The sequence below is a fragment of the Populus alba genome, chromosome 15, assembly GCF_005239225.2.
Source record: "Populus alba chromosome 15, ASM523922v2, whole genome shotgun sequence".
NCBI lineage: Eukaryota > Viridiplantae > Streptophyta > Magnoliopsida > Malpighiales > Salicaceae > Populus > Populus alba.
Genome location: NC_133298.1, coordinates 14488302 through 14505184, shown reverse-complemented (window position 1 = coordinate 14505184; position 16883 = coordinate 14488302). Strand labels below are relative to the sequence as shown.

The 16883-nt window shown below is 32.8% G+C and overlaps 2 protein-coding genes and 1 non-coding gene across 3 annotated transcripts; 1 reads left to right on the top strand and 2 right to left on the bottom strand.

Annotated features, from left to right (window-relative positions):
- The first annotated feature begins 1114 nt into the window (after positions 1 to 1114).
- On the top strand, positions 1115 to 1186 carry TRNAP-UGG (transfer RNA proline (anticodon UGG)). Its single transcript has one exon. It is a non-coding gene; the product is annotated as a tRNA-Pro (tRNA).
- Positions 1187 to 4236: 3050 nt separating this feature from the next.
- Positions 4237 to 5906, bottom strand: LOC118057496 (uncharacterized). The gene is made up of 2 exons (XM_035070091.2): positions 5748 to 5906; positions 4237 to 5117 (listed from the first exon to the last, which is right to left on the bottom strand). The coding sequence occupies exon 2, from the start codon at positions 4966 to 4968 to the stop codon at positions 4381 to 4383; it is 588 nt and encodes a 195-aa protein (XP_034925982.1). The 5' UTR covers positions 4969 to 5117; positions 5748 to 5906; the 3' UTR covers positions 4237 to 4380.
- A 2737-nt stretch (positions 5907 to 8643) lies between these two features.
- On the bottom strand, positions 8644 to 10964 carry LOC118057497 (dof zinc finger protein DOF5.6). The gene is made up of 2 exons (XM_035070092.2): positions 10603 to 10964; positions 8644 to 9882 (listed from the first exon to the last, which is right to left on the bottom strand). The coding sequence occupies exons 1-2, from the start codon at positions 10651 to 10653 to the stop codon at positions 8992 to 8994; spliced, it is 942 nt and encodes a 313-aa protein (XP_034925983.1). The 5' UTR covers positions 10654 to 10964; the 3' UTR covers positions 8644 to 8991.
- Between the last annotated feature and the right edge of the window lie 5919 nt (positions 10965 to 16883).

The following is a 16883-nucleotide window of genomic DNA, read 5'->3' as shown; positions in this document are numbered from 1 at the left end:
TTTCATGAGTTGTTTTTTCACTTTGATCCTTATTCTTTTGTTAATCTTTTTGTGTATTTTTATTGGTTTTCAATTTTATCCCTGAATCTAAATTTATGATATATTATTTTTTTTCAATTTGATGTTTATTCGTTTGATTTTTTTGTCATTTTACTCAAGTTTTTTTCTTTCAAATTTCACCTTTTAATTGAAAATTTATAGAGGCTTTCTAATTATTTTTTATTTTAATTTTTATTCTCATTCTTTTAATTATTTTTTTATTATTTTGTGTTATTGATTTTTCCCAAATTTTTTTCTTCAATGTTTGATTTGTTAGAGATTAAGTTTCGTGGTTTTTCCATGCATGGTACTTCCAGTCTAATAATTCAAATCACGAGTTTGAAAAGTTAATGGTGATCAATATCTTCTTTTGTTTTATTTTCTTTTTTGATTTCATCATGACTCGATTTTTATTATCTAGGTTATATTTTTTTCTCGGGTTGATTCAAATCTTTTCATTTCTTTTTATATAATTTCATCTTTTAAGGATTGTTTTTCCAAGTTATCATGATCAATTTTAATTTTTTTTACTTATTTAATGATTATTATTGTATTATCTAATTAAAATAAAATCAATTTATTAAACAATATTGGTCTATAACTCGAATCATTGATTCTTCTTCTTTCATTAAAATGCGACCACGGCGTCTAAACATTGATTTTTACGAGGAAAGAATTCTGGACCCTCGGCATAGCTTGGGGCCATGTCTAGTAATAATCTATTCCCATAGCTAGAACTTGGGTGTTTTTATTTTTTTTGTTGATTTTCCTTCTTCTGAAGTTCTCAAGTTAAATTCTATCTTCAAATTCCATCTTATTAATTGGACACTTGTTCATTGGCAAGTTCCTGAGTTTGGGGTGTTAGAATGCAATATGTTGATGCAGCACTGGATTATTGAGCTGGGCTAAATCTCGCAGATGGGCAAAAAATCATACTGCATAGAGCTTTATTATTGAGATAGCGCACCCTCGATTGCTTTCGTGGTAGTAAAAAGGATAGCGCCCATTTCCATGGTACTTTATAATTTTACAATTACAAGGTTATTTAATATTTATTTAGAAGATTGAAGCAAATGGGCATTTGGTCTAGTGGTATGATTCTCGCTTTGGGTGCGAGAGGTCCCGAGTTCGATTCTCGGAATGCCCCGCCTTTTTTTTTAATAATAATTGTCTTTGAAGTGGTGGAGAGGATCAGTTTTTAAAATAGCATTTGGGATCCAGTGCTATTACATATGTTCAATAAGCTTATTTAATAAACTCAAATATCAAAAAATCAATTTTAAAAGAGAATAAAAGGACCTGATGGAGCTGTAACTTCATAGAATTCTCTAGTTATGTCCTTCTGGACTCTCTGTTATTAACTGTTGCTTGTTTTGGTCTGTCCTCTCCCTAAATATTGATGTTTAGAACCGAGAAACTGGACGCAGCTCCTTGCAGCCAGAGGGCATGAGCAGTGGCTAAGCCTAGGGACCTATTTTTTTCCATTTTACTCTTAGTTATCTTCCCCAATTTGCTTTATCCTCGTGAATCTTTCCAAAATGAAACTAGGTGGATATGGTTTTTCTTGCATAAGCACCCGCAACTGCATTCATCTGTATTTTATTATTGAGGTATATTACCTATTCATACTGGCTTCTGACCACCCATGTTTCTTTCCTCCAATATTTTGTATTTGAAAAATTCGAGCAATCACGTAAAGATTGTTTAGTTTAATAAAAGACATGCATGCTAACTTCAAAAATATTTCAAGAAAAACATAAAAATCATACGAGTTTAAATCTACAAGCATGCAAAATAAAAATTCATGATAAAACATGTTTTCAACACAAATATAATAATAAAATTCTAGCATACATGCTAAGAATATATTCAAATTTACAATTATTTATAATTGATATTATTAATATAAAATCCAAGCATGCATATTAATAATTAAATTTTCCATGTTTAAATTATAAAAAATAAAAGTATTTACTTGTTGAAACACTTTAAAATAATGAAATATTTGTTATTGCTAAGAGTAAATCTTTTATCTTTAAAGTTTTGTTGCTCTTTACTTTGTGTACCAAGAATGTTTGCAATATATTTCCTAAAATTTCAACAACACCTTAGTTTAAAATCATTTTTAAATAAGGTATTTGAACTAAAGCGAAATGGCTCAATTATATTTTAAGAAGGTGAACATAAGCTTTAAATTTGAGATGAAAAAAATCAAAGTATAAAGGAGAAAAAAAAACATCAAAAATAAGGTGATGAAGAGTGTAAAATCTAAAAAATTGAATAATTAATTCTGATAATAATCAAAATTAATTCATATCATTATCTATATTTGATTGGTCATCATAAATCAAAAATTAAATCTTAACATAGTAGTCATAAATTTAAATTTTTTTAGCTAAAAAAACTTTTCAGATTCTTAACAACAACAAAAAAAGCTTCTTGTAGAGAATGTTAGCATTCTTGGATTGAACCGGAAAAATAATGGGTTGGAAGAAGTAATTCGTTAAGAACCAAGCTAGCTGAAGTCCAAACTTCAGTTTTGCGAAAAAAATAATCTTTTATTGCCAAAATATTATTTTAAAATAAACTCCAACCCATATCCAAGCTTGAAGACTAAATATGAGTCGAGTCGGGTTAGGTCGAGCCGAGCATGCATGCATAAGTTTAATTCTAAAGCTAACTTTGCCCAGGACCTTTCCTTTTCTAAAAAATTGGTGTCTTTTAGATTAAATTTTAACGCTTCAACTATTCACTTTATAAATACTAAAAAAATTTCTTTTCTTTTGTAGATGGGTTAGAGGTTTTTTTAGAAAAATTTGAATTTCACTAAAAACATGTTAACTAATAGTTTTTTAATATTAATTTTTCATTCATTTATAATTTGTTTATAACATATTAATGTTTAAAGCCAAAGACTTTAGATTGAAGATTAAATTTCTATAAACCAAAAAGTAAATAGACCCCACTTTTAATTCGGTATCAAATACACCTATTAACTATGTTTTAACAATTTTTTAATAATTTCTCACATGAATAAAAATTATCTAACTATTTTGAAAATATCTTGAAATTTTGTTGAGAGATAATAATTTGGAAGCCACAATGTATAGGAAGTATACAAACACCACATTCTGGCAGAAAAGTTCTAGTTTTATGATGCAGCACGCCTACACCTTTTCGTGTTAAGAGTTGCTTAAAAATTACATGCAAAAGCTAAAAATCGAAATGCACTTGTAAGATGTAATTCAGAGGAGCAATGGAACTTCAATAATTCGATTATCACGAATGCTACAAGTTATTAAGTTGAATTGAAATGCAAGTTATGAAGATATGGACGTCGAATTATTTGGGTGATTCTAGGATTGTAGCTTCAAATAAACTTCAAATGAAAGGATTTGTAGCGAGATTGATGAAGATTGGTGCGAGGAGAGTGACATCCTTGTGAGACTTGTCGAGGATGAAGCTTTGAAAACTTGGGAAGTGAGTGATTGTTTGGATCTTTTCAATTTTTTGTGTGTTGTGCTTTTGTGTTTATAGTTGAGGTCTTTTGTTGTATGGTGAAGCAGTTCTGGTGCGGTGGAGGCGTTTCCTATTGTAGAGAGCATTGGCGTGGTCCAGAGGTTTTTCTTCTCTTGGTGGAAGGTGTTTCCTGTTGCTGGTCTTGCTTTTCTGGGGGTTTATTTCTGTCTGTGCTCTGCTCAGTGGAAGCTAATCATGGTGTGTTTTTATTCTTGATGCCTTGGTCGTTATCTTCAAGGTGCTGTGTGCTTGTGATTCACCCGGTGCCTGTTCTGAAGTTCTTATGACGTTTGTTGGCTTTTTGGATCCTCCGAGCGTTGAAGGCTGCTGTCTGCATTGACGATATGCTATAAATTCTCATTTTCTAGTGGAGTTTATCCTTGGTTGTGCTTGGCTATAACATGGTCCAAGCAGTTATAATTCAGCTGCAACTTTATGCCAGCACCAGCCATGACCCTGGTGAATCCTGCTGCTAGCATGCAGATTAATTTCTGCTATTCGGTGTTCGCTGCTGGCTAGGTGTTTGTTTCCATATGATAAATGTGCGACTTTAGCCTTTTAGTTTTTTTGCTGGTCATCCTCTCTATGGCTTGTAACTCATCTTAAATTCATATTAATCAAATAATTGAGCCCATTCCAAGAAAAAAAAAAATCAAGTGATGCAATGCAGAAACCGAGTTGAGACTAATTATTCATGCATGTCTATGATAATGATTGCGATCCATCCACAAAATCAAATACCATTCTGTTATGTGGTGAGCTGGTATTCTGCTCCTGCTTCCACGCAGTTCAAGAAACAAAACTACAAGAAACCTTAAGCTATCACTCCATAACTGCAACTCCTCCAGCAGCTTTTATCTTCTCTATTATGCCATTTGCTTCATCTTTAGTGACGCCTTGTTTAAGCACACAAGGAACCTTCTCAACCAGGTCCTTGGCCTCCTTCAATCCCAAATTAGTAAAAGCTCTGACTTCTTTAATCACCTTAATTTTTGCTGCTGCGTCGAACTTCTCCAACTTCACATCAAAGGCTGTTTTCTCCTTCTTTTCTTCAACCTTCGCAGCACCGGCAGCAGCCTCTCCTCCCTGGGAACCCAGGTCCATGCCCTCTGTTGAAATTGGCTGCAGTTTTGGATGCTTTAGTTTGTACCCAAGAGCAGAACCAATTTGGGATCGCTCTTCAGGGGGTAAGGCAGCAATGCGCTCAGCGAGTTCAATGATCTTTTCCGAGGGTGGAGGTCTAGGTCCATATGGATCATAGTACAGCGGATACTTGTACTTTATAGGCTTGGTCTTGGGATCCCTAGGAACGAAATCATGCTGGAAATAACGAACCTGCAAAGGTCCAGTTATTTCACGGAGAGCAGGGTGATGGGCACAAACTGATCTGGCAAGTGCAATAAACTTCATGTTTTTTTTGTGAATCAGTGGGAACAACAGATCATGCACAAAGAAGACCAAGTCTCAATCAAATATTTGCGGCATGGTATGCAACCAAAAGACTTCCTCTTTTTTCCCCAAGGGAAGAACTGCACAGAGTTGGGTGCCAAGCCTGTTGCCTGAGGAAAAAAAGTGAGTATAGCATAAGGGCAGCCAAAAAAGTTGCTAAGAAATGATGTAATGGTCACTCATTATTGCAATGTTCCAAGAATCACTCTTCAATATCACAAACAAATTGTTATATCTCACATAATCAAAATTCAAAATAAAAGATTAATGATCATTATGTTTCACTAAAATAACAGATTCTTCGTCCAATCATTATATAGCAAAAATTACTTATTCGCAAAGGGAACTTCCTTTCAGTAGCCTCTCCACATAACCTTTACAAAGATCCGAAGAGTTTACCAGCTCCCCAACTCTACAACTTACATTATTCTAAAATTTTGATATAAATTGAAAACCTTGAATACAAAAGCAAAAGTTCATAGTCAAACCTAGTAGATAAGGTACCTTAGTGTTTCAAGGAAAAGCTTAAATATCACGAATCTGTGATGGGTCTCAAAACTTTCAATCAAATTCAGCAAGATAAACAAAATAAGAAAGAGAATTTATAAGGGGCATTTAAAGAAACAGTTGGTGTGTGTAACAAAAACAACAAAGGAATTACAGATATAACTAGCAACGTATTGCAAATGTGATCCAAAGAGAACAAATTCAAAATGCAAATACATAGCATGGAAACTTACAGTTACAAATCGATATAGTTTTGCAACAACTGCAGAGAGAGAGAGAGCTGGAGCCCAAAATATTGACGAGGGAATGACAAAAAGGGTGGTGTTTTGCATAAAACTTGGAGAGGTGTAAATGAACTAAAAGGAGACCCACCAAAACCCTGATTAGAGTTAGGCCGGGTTTTATCTTAACAACAAGGCCTTTAGAGGGTGAATGGCCCGGCCTTTAAATTTAGCAGTTGTTTGGGTTTTCTAGTAATTCACAATTTTTCTTACACTGCCCCCAATTACCAGTATTAATTATTATTATTATTATTTTTATTATCATCATCGTAGAGTAAATGAGAATAGGAATTAATGAAAAGTAAATGAGAATAGGAATTCATTTCATTAGAACAATGATTTTTATTATTTTTTAATTTTATTTTAATTTTAAATTCATCATTCAATATTACATTTATTAGAAATTAAGATTCATAATTTATTTCAATTTGATTTCTATGAGATTATCCAATTCTCATGGGTTAATCTGGTTTACTCGTCGGGTTTTCTTATCTTTTTTTAATTGAATAAATTTTTATTTTTATCATTCAATATCTATCAATAATTTTTTTTTCTAGAAGATAATTTTAACAAATTGATTAAGTATTTATATAATTTTTCATTTATTAATTGATTTTTCATGTTCACAAACATGAAAGTTTTCCCACATGATAACATCGACAATGAAAGTGATGATGGAAGTGTCTTTGTTTCAATGGAGTTAGCTTAGAGATTATCTTGAATGGGTGTCTAATATTGTTGAGGCTTAGCGGAGAAAGTTTAAGGTTATTAGATAAATAATCAATAATTTTAGTTCATATATATATATTAAAAAAATTAGAAACTAATTTATGAAAATGATTATAAGAAGAAATATCGGTGGGATATTGCAGACTATGCGGTGGCCAGACATGTAATATGGAAAAACTATAAACGCAATTAGGTAAGTTTTAACATGTAAAGTGTATTTTTTTGTAAAAAAAGTAATTTTTTTATATATTTTTTAAATAAATTTCTATATCAAATTGTGTGATTTATGACATGACACAAACACCTATGCTAAGAAAAAAGTTAAGTCAAATGACTTTGAGATGGAAGAATTTTAGACATTTCAACCCATTCAAAATATTATCCAAAGTTGTGGTTGAAAGTTAAAGCAACCGATAGACCTCATAGAAATTATGTTTGTGATATATTTATAACTACAGCTTGAGGTACAAGGGCAGAGTATAGTGTCTCGACTGTTGATACTCTATAATTAATTCAGCTTGATGTAGTCATCACTAATAGTTTTGGAGTTGGTTGAAAAACAAATTGCTGCTAGGATGGTTGACCTGAAGGCTGAATTGGAGGTGTGATTTGAAGAACAAAGTAAGAAGCAATGAGAGCAGATGATGGCATACCTATCGACTTATTATCCTTTCGCTTATAGATCTCGAGGAAACTCTCCCCTCCACTTGCAATTCTAGTTTTTTTCTAATGTATAAAACACTTGTAATTGATTTTAAAGTTAAATTAAAAATATAAAACATGTTCTTCATTTTAATTTACTTATTTAATGTTGTTTCATGTAAAATTGTTTGATCCAAATAAGCATGTATTTAAAAAAATTACTAAAATACCAATGGAATTGTTGTTGGACAGAAAAATTCTTTTGGTGATTTCATCGTTAATGCAGGCCTATTTTTCTCAAAGAATTTCATAGAGTTGTGAACTGTTTTGTGATAGACTAACAAATTCACTAACAAAATTTATATGTCAGAGATTTAATTAGGGAATCCATCAATTATACATGATCCATTACCAATAGTTACACTGTCAGTGATTTATCAGTAATATTTATCAATGAATTGGATGACAGAAAAATGGATAGCAAATATTTTTTGGGTCGTTATTTTATTAGAGTTTTCATCAATAAGTAACTTCACTAATTGAATTATTAATGACCTGAAATCTCTGTTGAAATACTCATCAATAATAAGTTTCTATCGAGAAACCTATCGCAGATAATAAATTTTATGTTTTATGAATGCTCGTACTAATTTTGTAAGTTGGATTACGACCAAAAATTCCTTGTGAAACCCTTCATTTTCTCATAAAATAAGCCTTGCGTTCTATTAGACCTAACTGCTGAATTTAAGGGAGAAGAAATAGTTAGGTCAATATAGAAAAATGATTTTTTGAAACTCGTTTTCTTGTTGGATCTTGTTAAAAAAAATATATTCATATAAAAACTTAACCATATATAAAATAACAAAAGGACACCTCTTATCATTAAATAAAAAAACACACATGTTTTGAATCAGATACGTCGCATAGAAACCACCAAAAGGTAAACTGGCTCGCTCTAAGGTGGTCTTTGGATACGATGACTTGTAAGGAAATAAATGACGAGGAACAGAAGGTGAAGATCCTAGAAACAAGTTCATCATTGATAAATATACAAGTTCATCCATAACTTATTCAATATATCATTTAACTTTTTAAATAAAATTCAAAATAATTTCTTTTAATATTTTTTTAATATTAAAATGGTAATATTTTATATTTATTAGATTAACCCATTAAACTCACGTAAGAAGAGTTTAACTGGTTACTTTATCAAAAAAGTATTTAACTAATTCCAAGACATTTGATTTTGTTGTAAATAAAAACTAATCAAGAAACGGAGCCACGTAACTCGAGAAGAATTTATGCTCTACATTGAAATCTCCAATTTCCACTTCCATGTCTAGAGCTGCCCCAACAACGAAGGCAATTAAGAACCCGCATCTCAATAAGAACTTGATCATTCACCAGGCAGATAGAGAGCATCAGAGATATCATAAAAGGAAGAGTTGCGAGTACTTGACAAACTTCTTTTTAAGCTAAAAAAAAAAAAAAGCACTGCTATATCTTCCTTGATTAAACAACAAATCAAAATCCAACATGTTTGAATCTGAAGACACCAGATTAAGAAAAGATAGAAACAAGATAAGAACATGAAAACAGATTAATATTAAGATACTAAGCAGTCATTTTTGGACTCCCGCTGTTCACATTCACACTCTTGTCGCTCGTCAAGTCAAAGAGATTTGGAGACCGCGCCTTCATAGAATAAAACACGAAAAAACCCTTTTTTCCATCAAAGGCAATTTGCTTAGAGATTACTGGATGATGTAGAATTATGTAGATGGCCCCTCCACCAGTGATCACAATATAGGATCTTGATATTAGATTACAATAAAGTATTGGTCGTGGATGATCCATAACCATTCATCATGCCTGTCCATGATCCCAGATTGTTTAGGTATCCAAATGTGTCCTTCCCAACATCAGAGCAACCCTGGTCTTGCCAGTCAAGAGATAAGAGCTTGGTGTTTGGTTTCACATCAATTGGATTCTGATCATGATCATTTCCCTGGTCATAAGGAAGCATTAACCTCTGGCAAGTATCCATGAAAGAGCCACTATTTCCATCAAGGGACATCCCGAATGGAGAGCAAAAACCGCTATAATTTGGTGCCAGCCCGTGATGATGGCTCATATCTCCGAGCCCACTAACCATACCCAAGTCACCATTCCCCATGAAATCATAATTCCTAGAGCTCCCCACTAAAGCTTCTAACTTACTATTCATAAAATCTACAGGCCTAGGGTTTTCTGGCATACCGATATTATACTTGCTCTCCATGAAGTTAGGGTTTGCAAGTGTTTCTTGAGAGCCAAGTATGTTATGAAGGTGTGAAAGTTGCACCTCAGGAAACGAAAGGTGGAGATCAGTAGGATTATGAGAGGAAGATGATCCAGTGTTAATTTGGTTAACTGATTGATCATTTGATTTCTTAGACACTTTCTTGTTCTTTCTACATCCACCACCCACGGGGATGTTCCTTAGGGTGCCTCCTTTGGTCCAGTACCTCCTGCAAGTCTTGCAAAAGTACCTTGGCTGAGAGAGGCTGTAGTTGTTGTAGTAACAAAATTTGGTGTGTGTTGAGTCACACCTAGGACACTTGAGAGCTTGGTCATGTGGGGGCCTAAGCCTCCTCTCAATCATAGGCCTTGAACAAGTGAGCATATCCCCAGACGGTGAAGAAGAATCCATTCCAGACTCCTCATTAATCGTGCCCTGACACAAGGAAAGCAAGAAATTTAACAGGGAATGTGTCAAAATCTTGTCATTTGCAATAATGCAAAGGATTATTTGTCCTTTAAAGGTTCAAGATATCAATAATGTGGCATTAGGACCAGATATTCTTTTGTCGTTTTAGAACATATAATCAAGCAGAATCATAAAAAAAAACAAAAAAAAAAAAAACAAAGAGCATATCAAGTAGAATGTCAAGAATGCTAAAATATAAAAGATACTCTAAAGCCAAGAAGTTCTCAAAAGATGCACTAACAAATCTAGTAAAAACAGATGATGATCGAATTTGGAGCCTGGAATAACATATCTTTTTCTGCGTTGATCATTCTAATATAGAGCTCTCTACAATGTTGAGCTTTGGAAATGTTCTTTCAAGTACTGTAGTAGTTTTTTACATGAAAGAAGAGTTGAATTCCGTAACTATTTATTATATACTATATATAATTTACATTATATGCATTGCCATTTTCACTAATTCGAATCATACAACAAGGCATTAAACCACAAAAATTACATGATTTTCTATGTTGAAATTATCCAGTCATGTTACTCATCATCTTATTTGGAACACAATGACACTGAATTTAATTAACGAAGCTAAATTTTCACTTAACTACGAAAATGTCATCATGTGATGGGAATATATATGTAGCTAGATATAGAGTATATACATCGAGTTTTCAAAAGGAGAGCATAGCATACCTGCAACCAATCACTTGAATCCATGCAAACTTGGAGTGAATTAAGACCCATTAAACTCAAAACCAAATATCAGCAAGATCACAAACACACAGTTGTTTTAGGTAAGTATTAGCCACCGACAGCAACCTTGATCTCTTCAGTAGCACATGATCATTAATCTCATTCGTCGAACCTTGATGTATACAATATTACGGGCACTAAGAGCTAGAGACTACTGAAAGAGAGGGCTATAGAGAGAGAGCGAGAGAGAGAGGTGAGTGAGAATTGGATTGTCAGGTTGTGTTGGATATGGTAAGGATGAGGTGGGGGGCAGTGAATAAGAAGGCCAGAAAAAGGCACTTCACTAGTACTGTAGAGAGGGAGGGAGGGAGGGAGGGAGGGAGAGAGAGAGAGAGAGAGGGCAGAGTGTGATCAGCTGCTACTGCTCTAAATTCATGAGAAGAGTGTAGGCAGCTACGGTCCATAAACGGTCGGTGGGCTTGAACAACAGTGGGCCCCTACATTGTCTGTCCAAGGTTATGACAAGGGGACCCACTCAGCTACGACGAAAACCTCTCTCCTTCACGAAGTACACGGCTATGATGTCACTTATCTTTGTTTTGTTAAGATGGGACAACGAGAGACGTTGGATTGTGAGTGGGGTGATGGTAACGTCAGAGATAGCGGCTTGGCCGTCACACTAACAAAGGTCCAAATTATGTGACCTGACAGAAGCTGAGAGAGATAGAGGGAATATATGGGGTTTTGTGGTTTTCGATAAAGAGCATACCGAAATAGCACTCTAACTTGAGGGCCCGAATGAGTGGACCCACTCGCCTCCCTCCACAAGCAAAGGATCGATTCTCCCTGCCATGCGCCTCTCACGTGCCTCACCCCCTTCCCTTGCCAAATTCGCCCCCACATGCCCAGTCTTTTTATCGAGCGTGCCAAAGCCAAGTGACATCAATCGCCTTGAGCATTCTATCGCGGATGCATGCCCTAACATATTGCATTACATCTTGTCAAGTTTTCCATGCATCTTCAATTTATCGCTACCATTGTAAGAAGCAATTTCAATATGACCAAGTGGAGGTTGGTTTCTAGCAGTTGAGGGCTAGTCCTCCCACGACAGCAAACATGGTTATAGTCTTTTGCATGAGTCTAGTGGATGGGAGCTGGTCCTCCCACGACAATGAACACGATTCGAGCCTCTCACATGATAATGATGCTCACTATATATTGCATCCTCGAACCATACTAAGGATTAGTCTCCTAGTTCGGAAATGTCAAAGAAAACCTTATTTATAAAAAAGAAAAAAAACAATTTCAATATAGGTTGGCTTAAATTATTGTTTTTATTGTTTAACTAGTGAGACTGTTTGAGAGTGTGTTATTTTTTATTTTTTAGGATATTTTACTTTAAAAAATAATTTTGAATAACAACTTGGGGGCTTGTAACATCAAACACACATTTGGACATAGAATATATTCAAAGAGGAGATTCAAACTTCCACGATGTTCTTTTTTCCATCCATAAAAACTCTACTTGAGTGTGCATAGAGCTTATAATTAGTACAAATTCAAATGACAAATCGTGAGGCAATTCAAAAAACAGATCACTTGAGGTGAGAGAAATAACATGGCTTCCCAAGGCAACTAATAGCGTGAGCAACACGCTAGCTTAGATCCAGAGGACCCAAGGAACAAACTGTCAGGTGAATACAATAAAGTGCATGTGCTCATGTTTCATGGGGTACACTGACAGTTGCTTCCCGTAACGATGAAAAGAGGAGGAGGAAGGAGGCGGAGGAGGAGAGCTGCAATCTCTATAAAACTCCTATTAATTTCCAAATCATCAGCACTAATCATTATTTGTTTCTTTAGGGTACAAAAGAAATGATCAGTTCAATGATCAGCCTGCCTTCCTTTTGATTATTCTTCAAAATGGAAACAGCTTATAATCATGGCTATAGCTCTAGGAAAACACCAGCATTAGCTAGCTATGTTTCAATGCACTCATCATAAATTTCCATGTGAAGATCCTTCACAGGAGGGTGTCTGATCTCTCATTGTAAAATCAGATTAAGGTAATTAATGGATGATTTTGTATTTTAAAAATGTTTTTTTATTATAAATTAATATTTTTAAAAATAGTTTTAGACTATTTTAATATGTTAGTATTAAAAATAATTTTTAAAAGATACTATTTTAATTTATTTTAAGCAAAACATATTTTTAAAAATTATTGCTACTGCACTTTTAAGCACCCTCTAAATTAGTTTTGATATTATAGCAATGGTTTATTGTTTTTTAAAGTATTTTTTTGAAATATATTAAAATAATATTTATTTTAAAAATTTATTTTTAACATTAGTACGTAAAATTAATTTAAAACACAAAAAAATAATTTAAAATAAAAAAATTAAATATTTTTTAAAATACAGAAGCAAACTTAACTATATTAACCACAAAAACAATGATCTAAAAACAAATCTTGTTCTGATTTTATTGAATTTGACTGACTGAACCGTATAAAATGGTTAAATATGACAATTTGATTGATTTTCAATGATGAGGGGTAGTAATTAATTTATAGGAATGTGAACGGAACTTTGTGGTTTGCTCTTTTGAACGTCAAGGATAAGGGGCCGTAGCAGCAGCTATGAGGGCAGCACTAATCTTGAGCACTTGTCAACCTATATGCTTACAAAAATATTATGCTACGGGACCTATTTGGATTTGTGTCCCAAACTTTTATTTATCCTGATAGTGACAAAGTGAATGCCTGATGTCTGACTGTGCGTTCAAAGGTCTGTGTAAGATCTTTAACTTCAGCCATACGAAACCTTAATATTCAAGGCCGTAGAATAATGTCCACAGCAGGTGAGTTTTTTATTTCAAAATATATTATAATAATTTTTTTTAATTTTTTAAAAATTTAATTTTTATGTTAGTTTGAAGAAATGTTTTTTTAAATTTTACACGTGATATTTACCCATGTTTGATTCATAATATGCTAACTATAAAGGCTTGTATAAGGCAACAATTTACAATATCTACATGCTTTACACGTCTCGGAGAATGTTTTAAGGTGTTAGGAAATGTTTAAAAACAATGTTCAAACTTGAGATTTGTATTAAAATCATTAAATTCAAACTTTTGTAAAAACAGATGAGATTTAAATAGTGGTGCTAATATATATATCCCTTTTTCGGTCCAAGATGTATAGGACTAAGAAATAAGTTGATATCTTTTATGTATTTTATTATCAACAGATATTTTAAAAGAAGGTTAATAATGGTTTTATATTAATTTCTATGGGTTTATTTTTTATAAAATAATTTTTTTTCATTTAATACTTATTCAATATAACCATGGCTCCTATGGAGGAATATAACAAGTAATACTTTCACTATATGTAGCCATGCTTGGATGATCAAGTTAGAAAAATTAGAAGATGCTTGGTACGGATAATCTCTAGCTTTCTTTTCCTTTTTGCTTGCAAAATATTTTTGAGTTTCAAGACACCACAGGCACCTTGTGTGTGTGTGTATCTTTGTTAACTCGTTGCTTTTACAAGTTTTGACTCTTTTTAGCTAAAATAAAAGCTTACGAAAGTTCACTTAATCCAATATTTCCTACATTTTAAAAGTTGATTTTTAAGCACTGAAAAATATTTATGCTTCTTTTTTTTTTTTTTTTTTTTTTTTAAATTTTTGTAGGGTGTGTAACCTTTATAGCACATACAAAGCAAACTCGATAAAAGAGAACAAAGCCAAAGATTGATGCGATGATCATTGATCAGGACCATTGAAGGAGGCGGTCCACTCCACACACCAGGGTCTCCATATCCCTCCATGTCAGATATTAGCCAGTTCAAATTTGAACATCATGGATCTTTGCCTTTACAAGCAGAATCCCACGGTTTTAAGTTAAGCATCTATGCTTCTGATCATCATCATCATCATCACAGATTCTCATCTGGGCCTTGTCATGATGATGGTCAAACAATCCGACCTCGTAATGGGTGCAGTCAATCTGGTTCGTTTTGGCTAGATATGGCCCCCACCATGAGTTTTTCCCGATGATCCCAAAGGTCTCAGGGGGGCACATGTTATGTAATCATATCATAGAGTTAGACCAGCCCCGTCTCAAGGACCATATTATTTCCCACGAAAATGTTATAATATGCTATGCCGGGCTCCAGATCCGACGGTTCGAGCTACCTCCATAGCCATGCATGAACAGCTTGGGATGGAACCGTTGGCGTTATAAAGTGATGTTCGAAGACAATGAGAAGATTTTGTGTTTTATTTTATTTTATTTTGGTGCATTGAGTACGGAGAACATTCCCTGGCTTGTCTCGTATAATTAAATATATGTTATCACGCAAGTGAAAGATTACTTGTAATGATACGCAATAGAGACCTTGTCCTTGGTGGAGCACTGAGCTTAATTCTGTTTTTTTTTTCCCCTTACGGGTACAATGGTGGTGCGTGTTTCATCGCGTGCTGGGTTTATTTTTCTGTAATGAAAGAAAATGGTGTCCAGGCACCGTTAACTTGTTTTAATGAAGGAAAAATATTTGTGGCTCCAGTCATTACCCTATTAAGTTCAAAAAGATAATTTTATATGATAAAAACAAAATAATGACAATAAATAGATCAAAATTTAAAAAAACAATACGATAACAATGATCAGAAAAAACAAAACAGAATGTTTACTAAAAAAATAAAATTACAAAGATGAATTTCAATATAACTCAATGTTAAATGATAAAATTAGAAAAATAATAAAAAAAAAAAAACATCTCAAGCTAACATTAAAGGTGCTAAAAAAACTAGAATATTTGTAATATTTCATTATATATATTACCCGACCCGGACCATCAAAATCGGATAATATGAATAGTATAAATGATAGTGATATCACAGGTTGAGTGTAGGTTGAAATTTTTGAAACTAGTTCAACTCGACCCAACCCATATAACCCATTATAAGTGTCTTGGTGTGCACGATGTCAAATATCAGGTTTTCCTCTTAGATTAATAGGGTTTTGATGTTAATCATAAAATTATAATTTTAAAAGAATAGCTACCTAGTATCATGGTCACTAGATACCCTAATGGTCTACAAGAGTCTAGGTTAGAGGATTGGTTGTGCAAGAAAAAGACGCATAATCCCAATGCACCCTACTTAGGGTAAACTGCATTATTAATAGATTAATTTTCTAGGTCATGTTTCTATTTGTTATTATATCTAAGATTCAAGACAAAACTCCTTTCATGAGAAAGTCTTTCTCTTATTGGATTACATTCTAACCATTTCAAGGTCTAGATTTTAGCATTACATTTATTTTTTACTCTGTATCTTTAATATATGAGGATATACCTTATAATATAATTTTATACCTCCAAAATAATAAAGTTTACAATTAATTCCTAACATTTATTGCTATTAATTCATTTAATTTAAAATCGAGAGTATGCATTACATTGTAAAATTCATATCCAAAATATTAATTAAACAAATTATTTTTTGTAGTAGTTTTAAAATTTTAGTCAAATCCTAATAGATAATCATAAAATGATTATAAAACCCATTTTGTATATTTTTTTTTAAAAAAAAGATGAAGATGCTTCTTCTTTTTTTTTGTAAAATATGCACGGAAAATTTTAACATTTGGTTGTATGCGCACAAACAAAAACATGCATATTTGTGTAGTTTTGGAACAAGGAAATTTCTTGAATTTTGATTTTTTAAAAAACAATTTCAAAGAAAATACCAAGTATTTTTAACACCAAGTTAGTATCTTACATTATAAATATACATCCTGATATTAGATAGAATTGTTGAAAAAACACGCGAGTGACGCATAAATAATTTTTTATCTATTTTTAATTAGTATTTTCTTAATTTTATCCTCCAACAAGAAGTTTATTATAAATTAGACTTCATAATTTATTTTGGTTTGTTTTCTATGAGGTTATCCTGGTCTCATGACTCAAGTCACGTGTTTTATAGGTTCATCCAAGTAAACTCAGGTCGTTTTATTATTTCTTGTTTTTGGATTATTATTATTTTTTTTTAACTTTCAACCTTCAACAATGAGTTTATTGAAAATTGAGTTTTATAATTTATTTTGATTTGTTTTTATGGGGTTAACACAGTTTTATAACCTTGATCATAGATTTGGGAGGTTAACCCAGGTTAACTCAATTCATTTATTTGTTTTTTTACGATATTATCTCTATCTCGTGATCCAGGTTACAGATTTGACAGATTAACTCATGTTAAAAAAAA

Excerpts from the sequence above, each read along its gene's own strand:
- LOC118057496 (XM_035070091.2), bottom strand. The coding sequence starts at position 4,968 with ATGAAGTTTATTGCACTTGCCAGATCAGTTTGTGCCCATCACCCTGCT.
- LOC118057497 (XM_035070092.2), bottom strand. The coding sequence starts at position 10,653 with ATGGGTCTTAATTCACTCCAAGTTTGCATGGATTCAAGTGATTGGTTG. Across the intron at positions 9,883-10,602 it reads ATTCAAGTGATTGGTTGCAG|GGCACGATTAATGAGGAGTC; the intron begins GTATGCTATGCT and ends TCCTTGTGTCAG.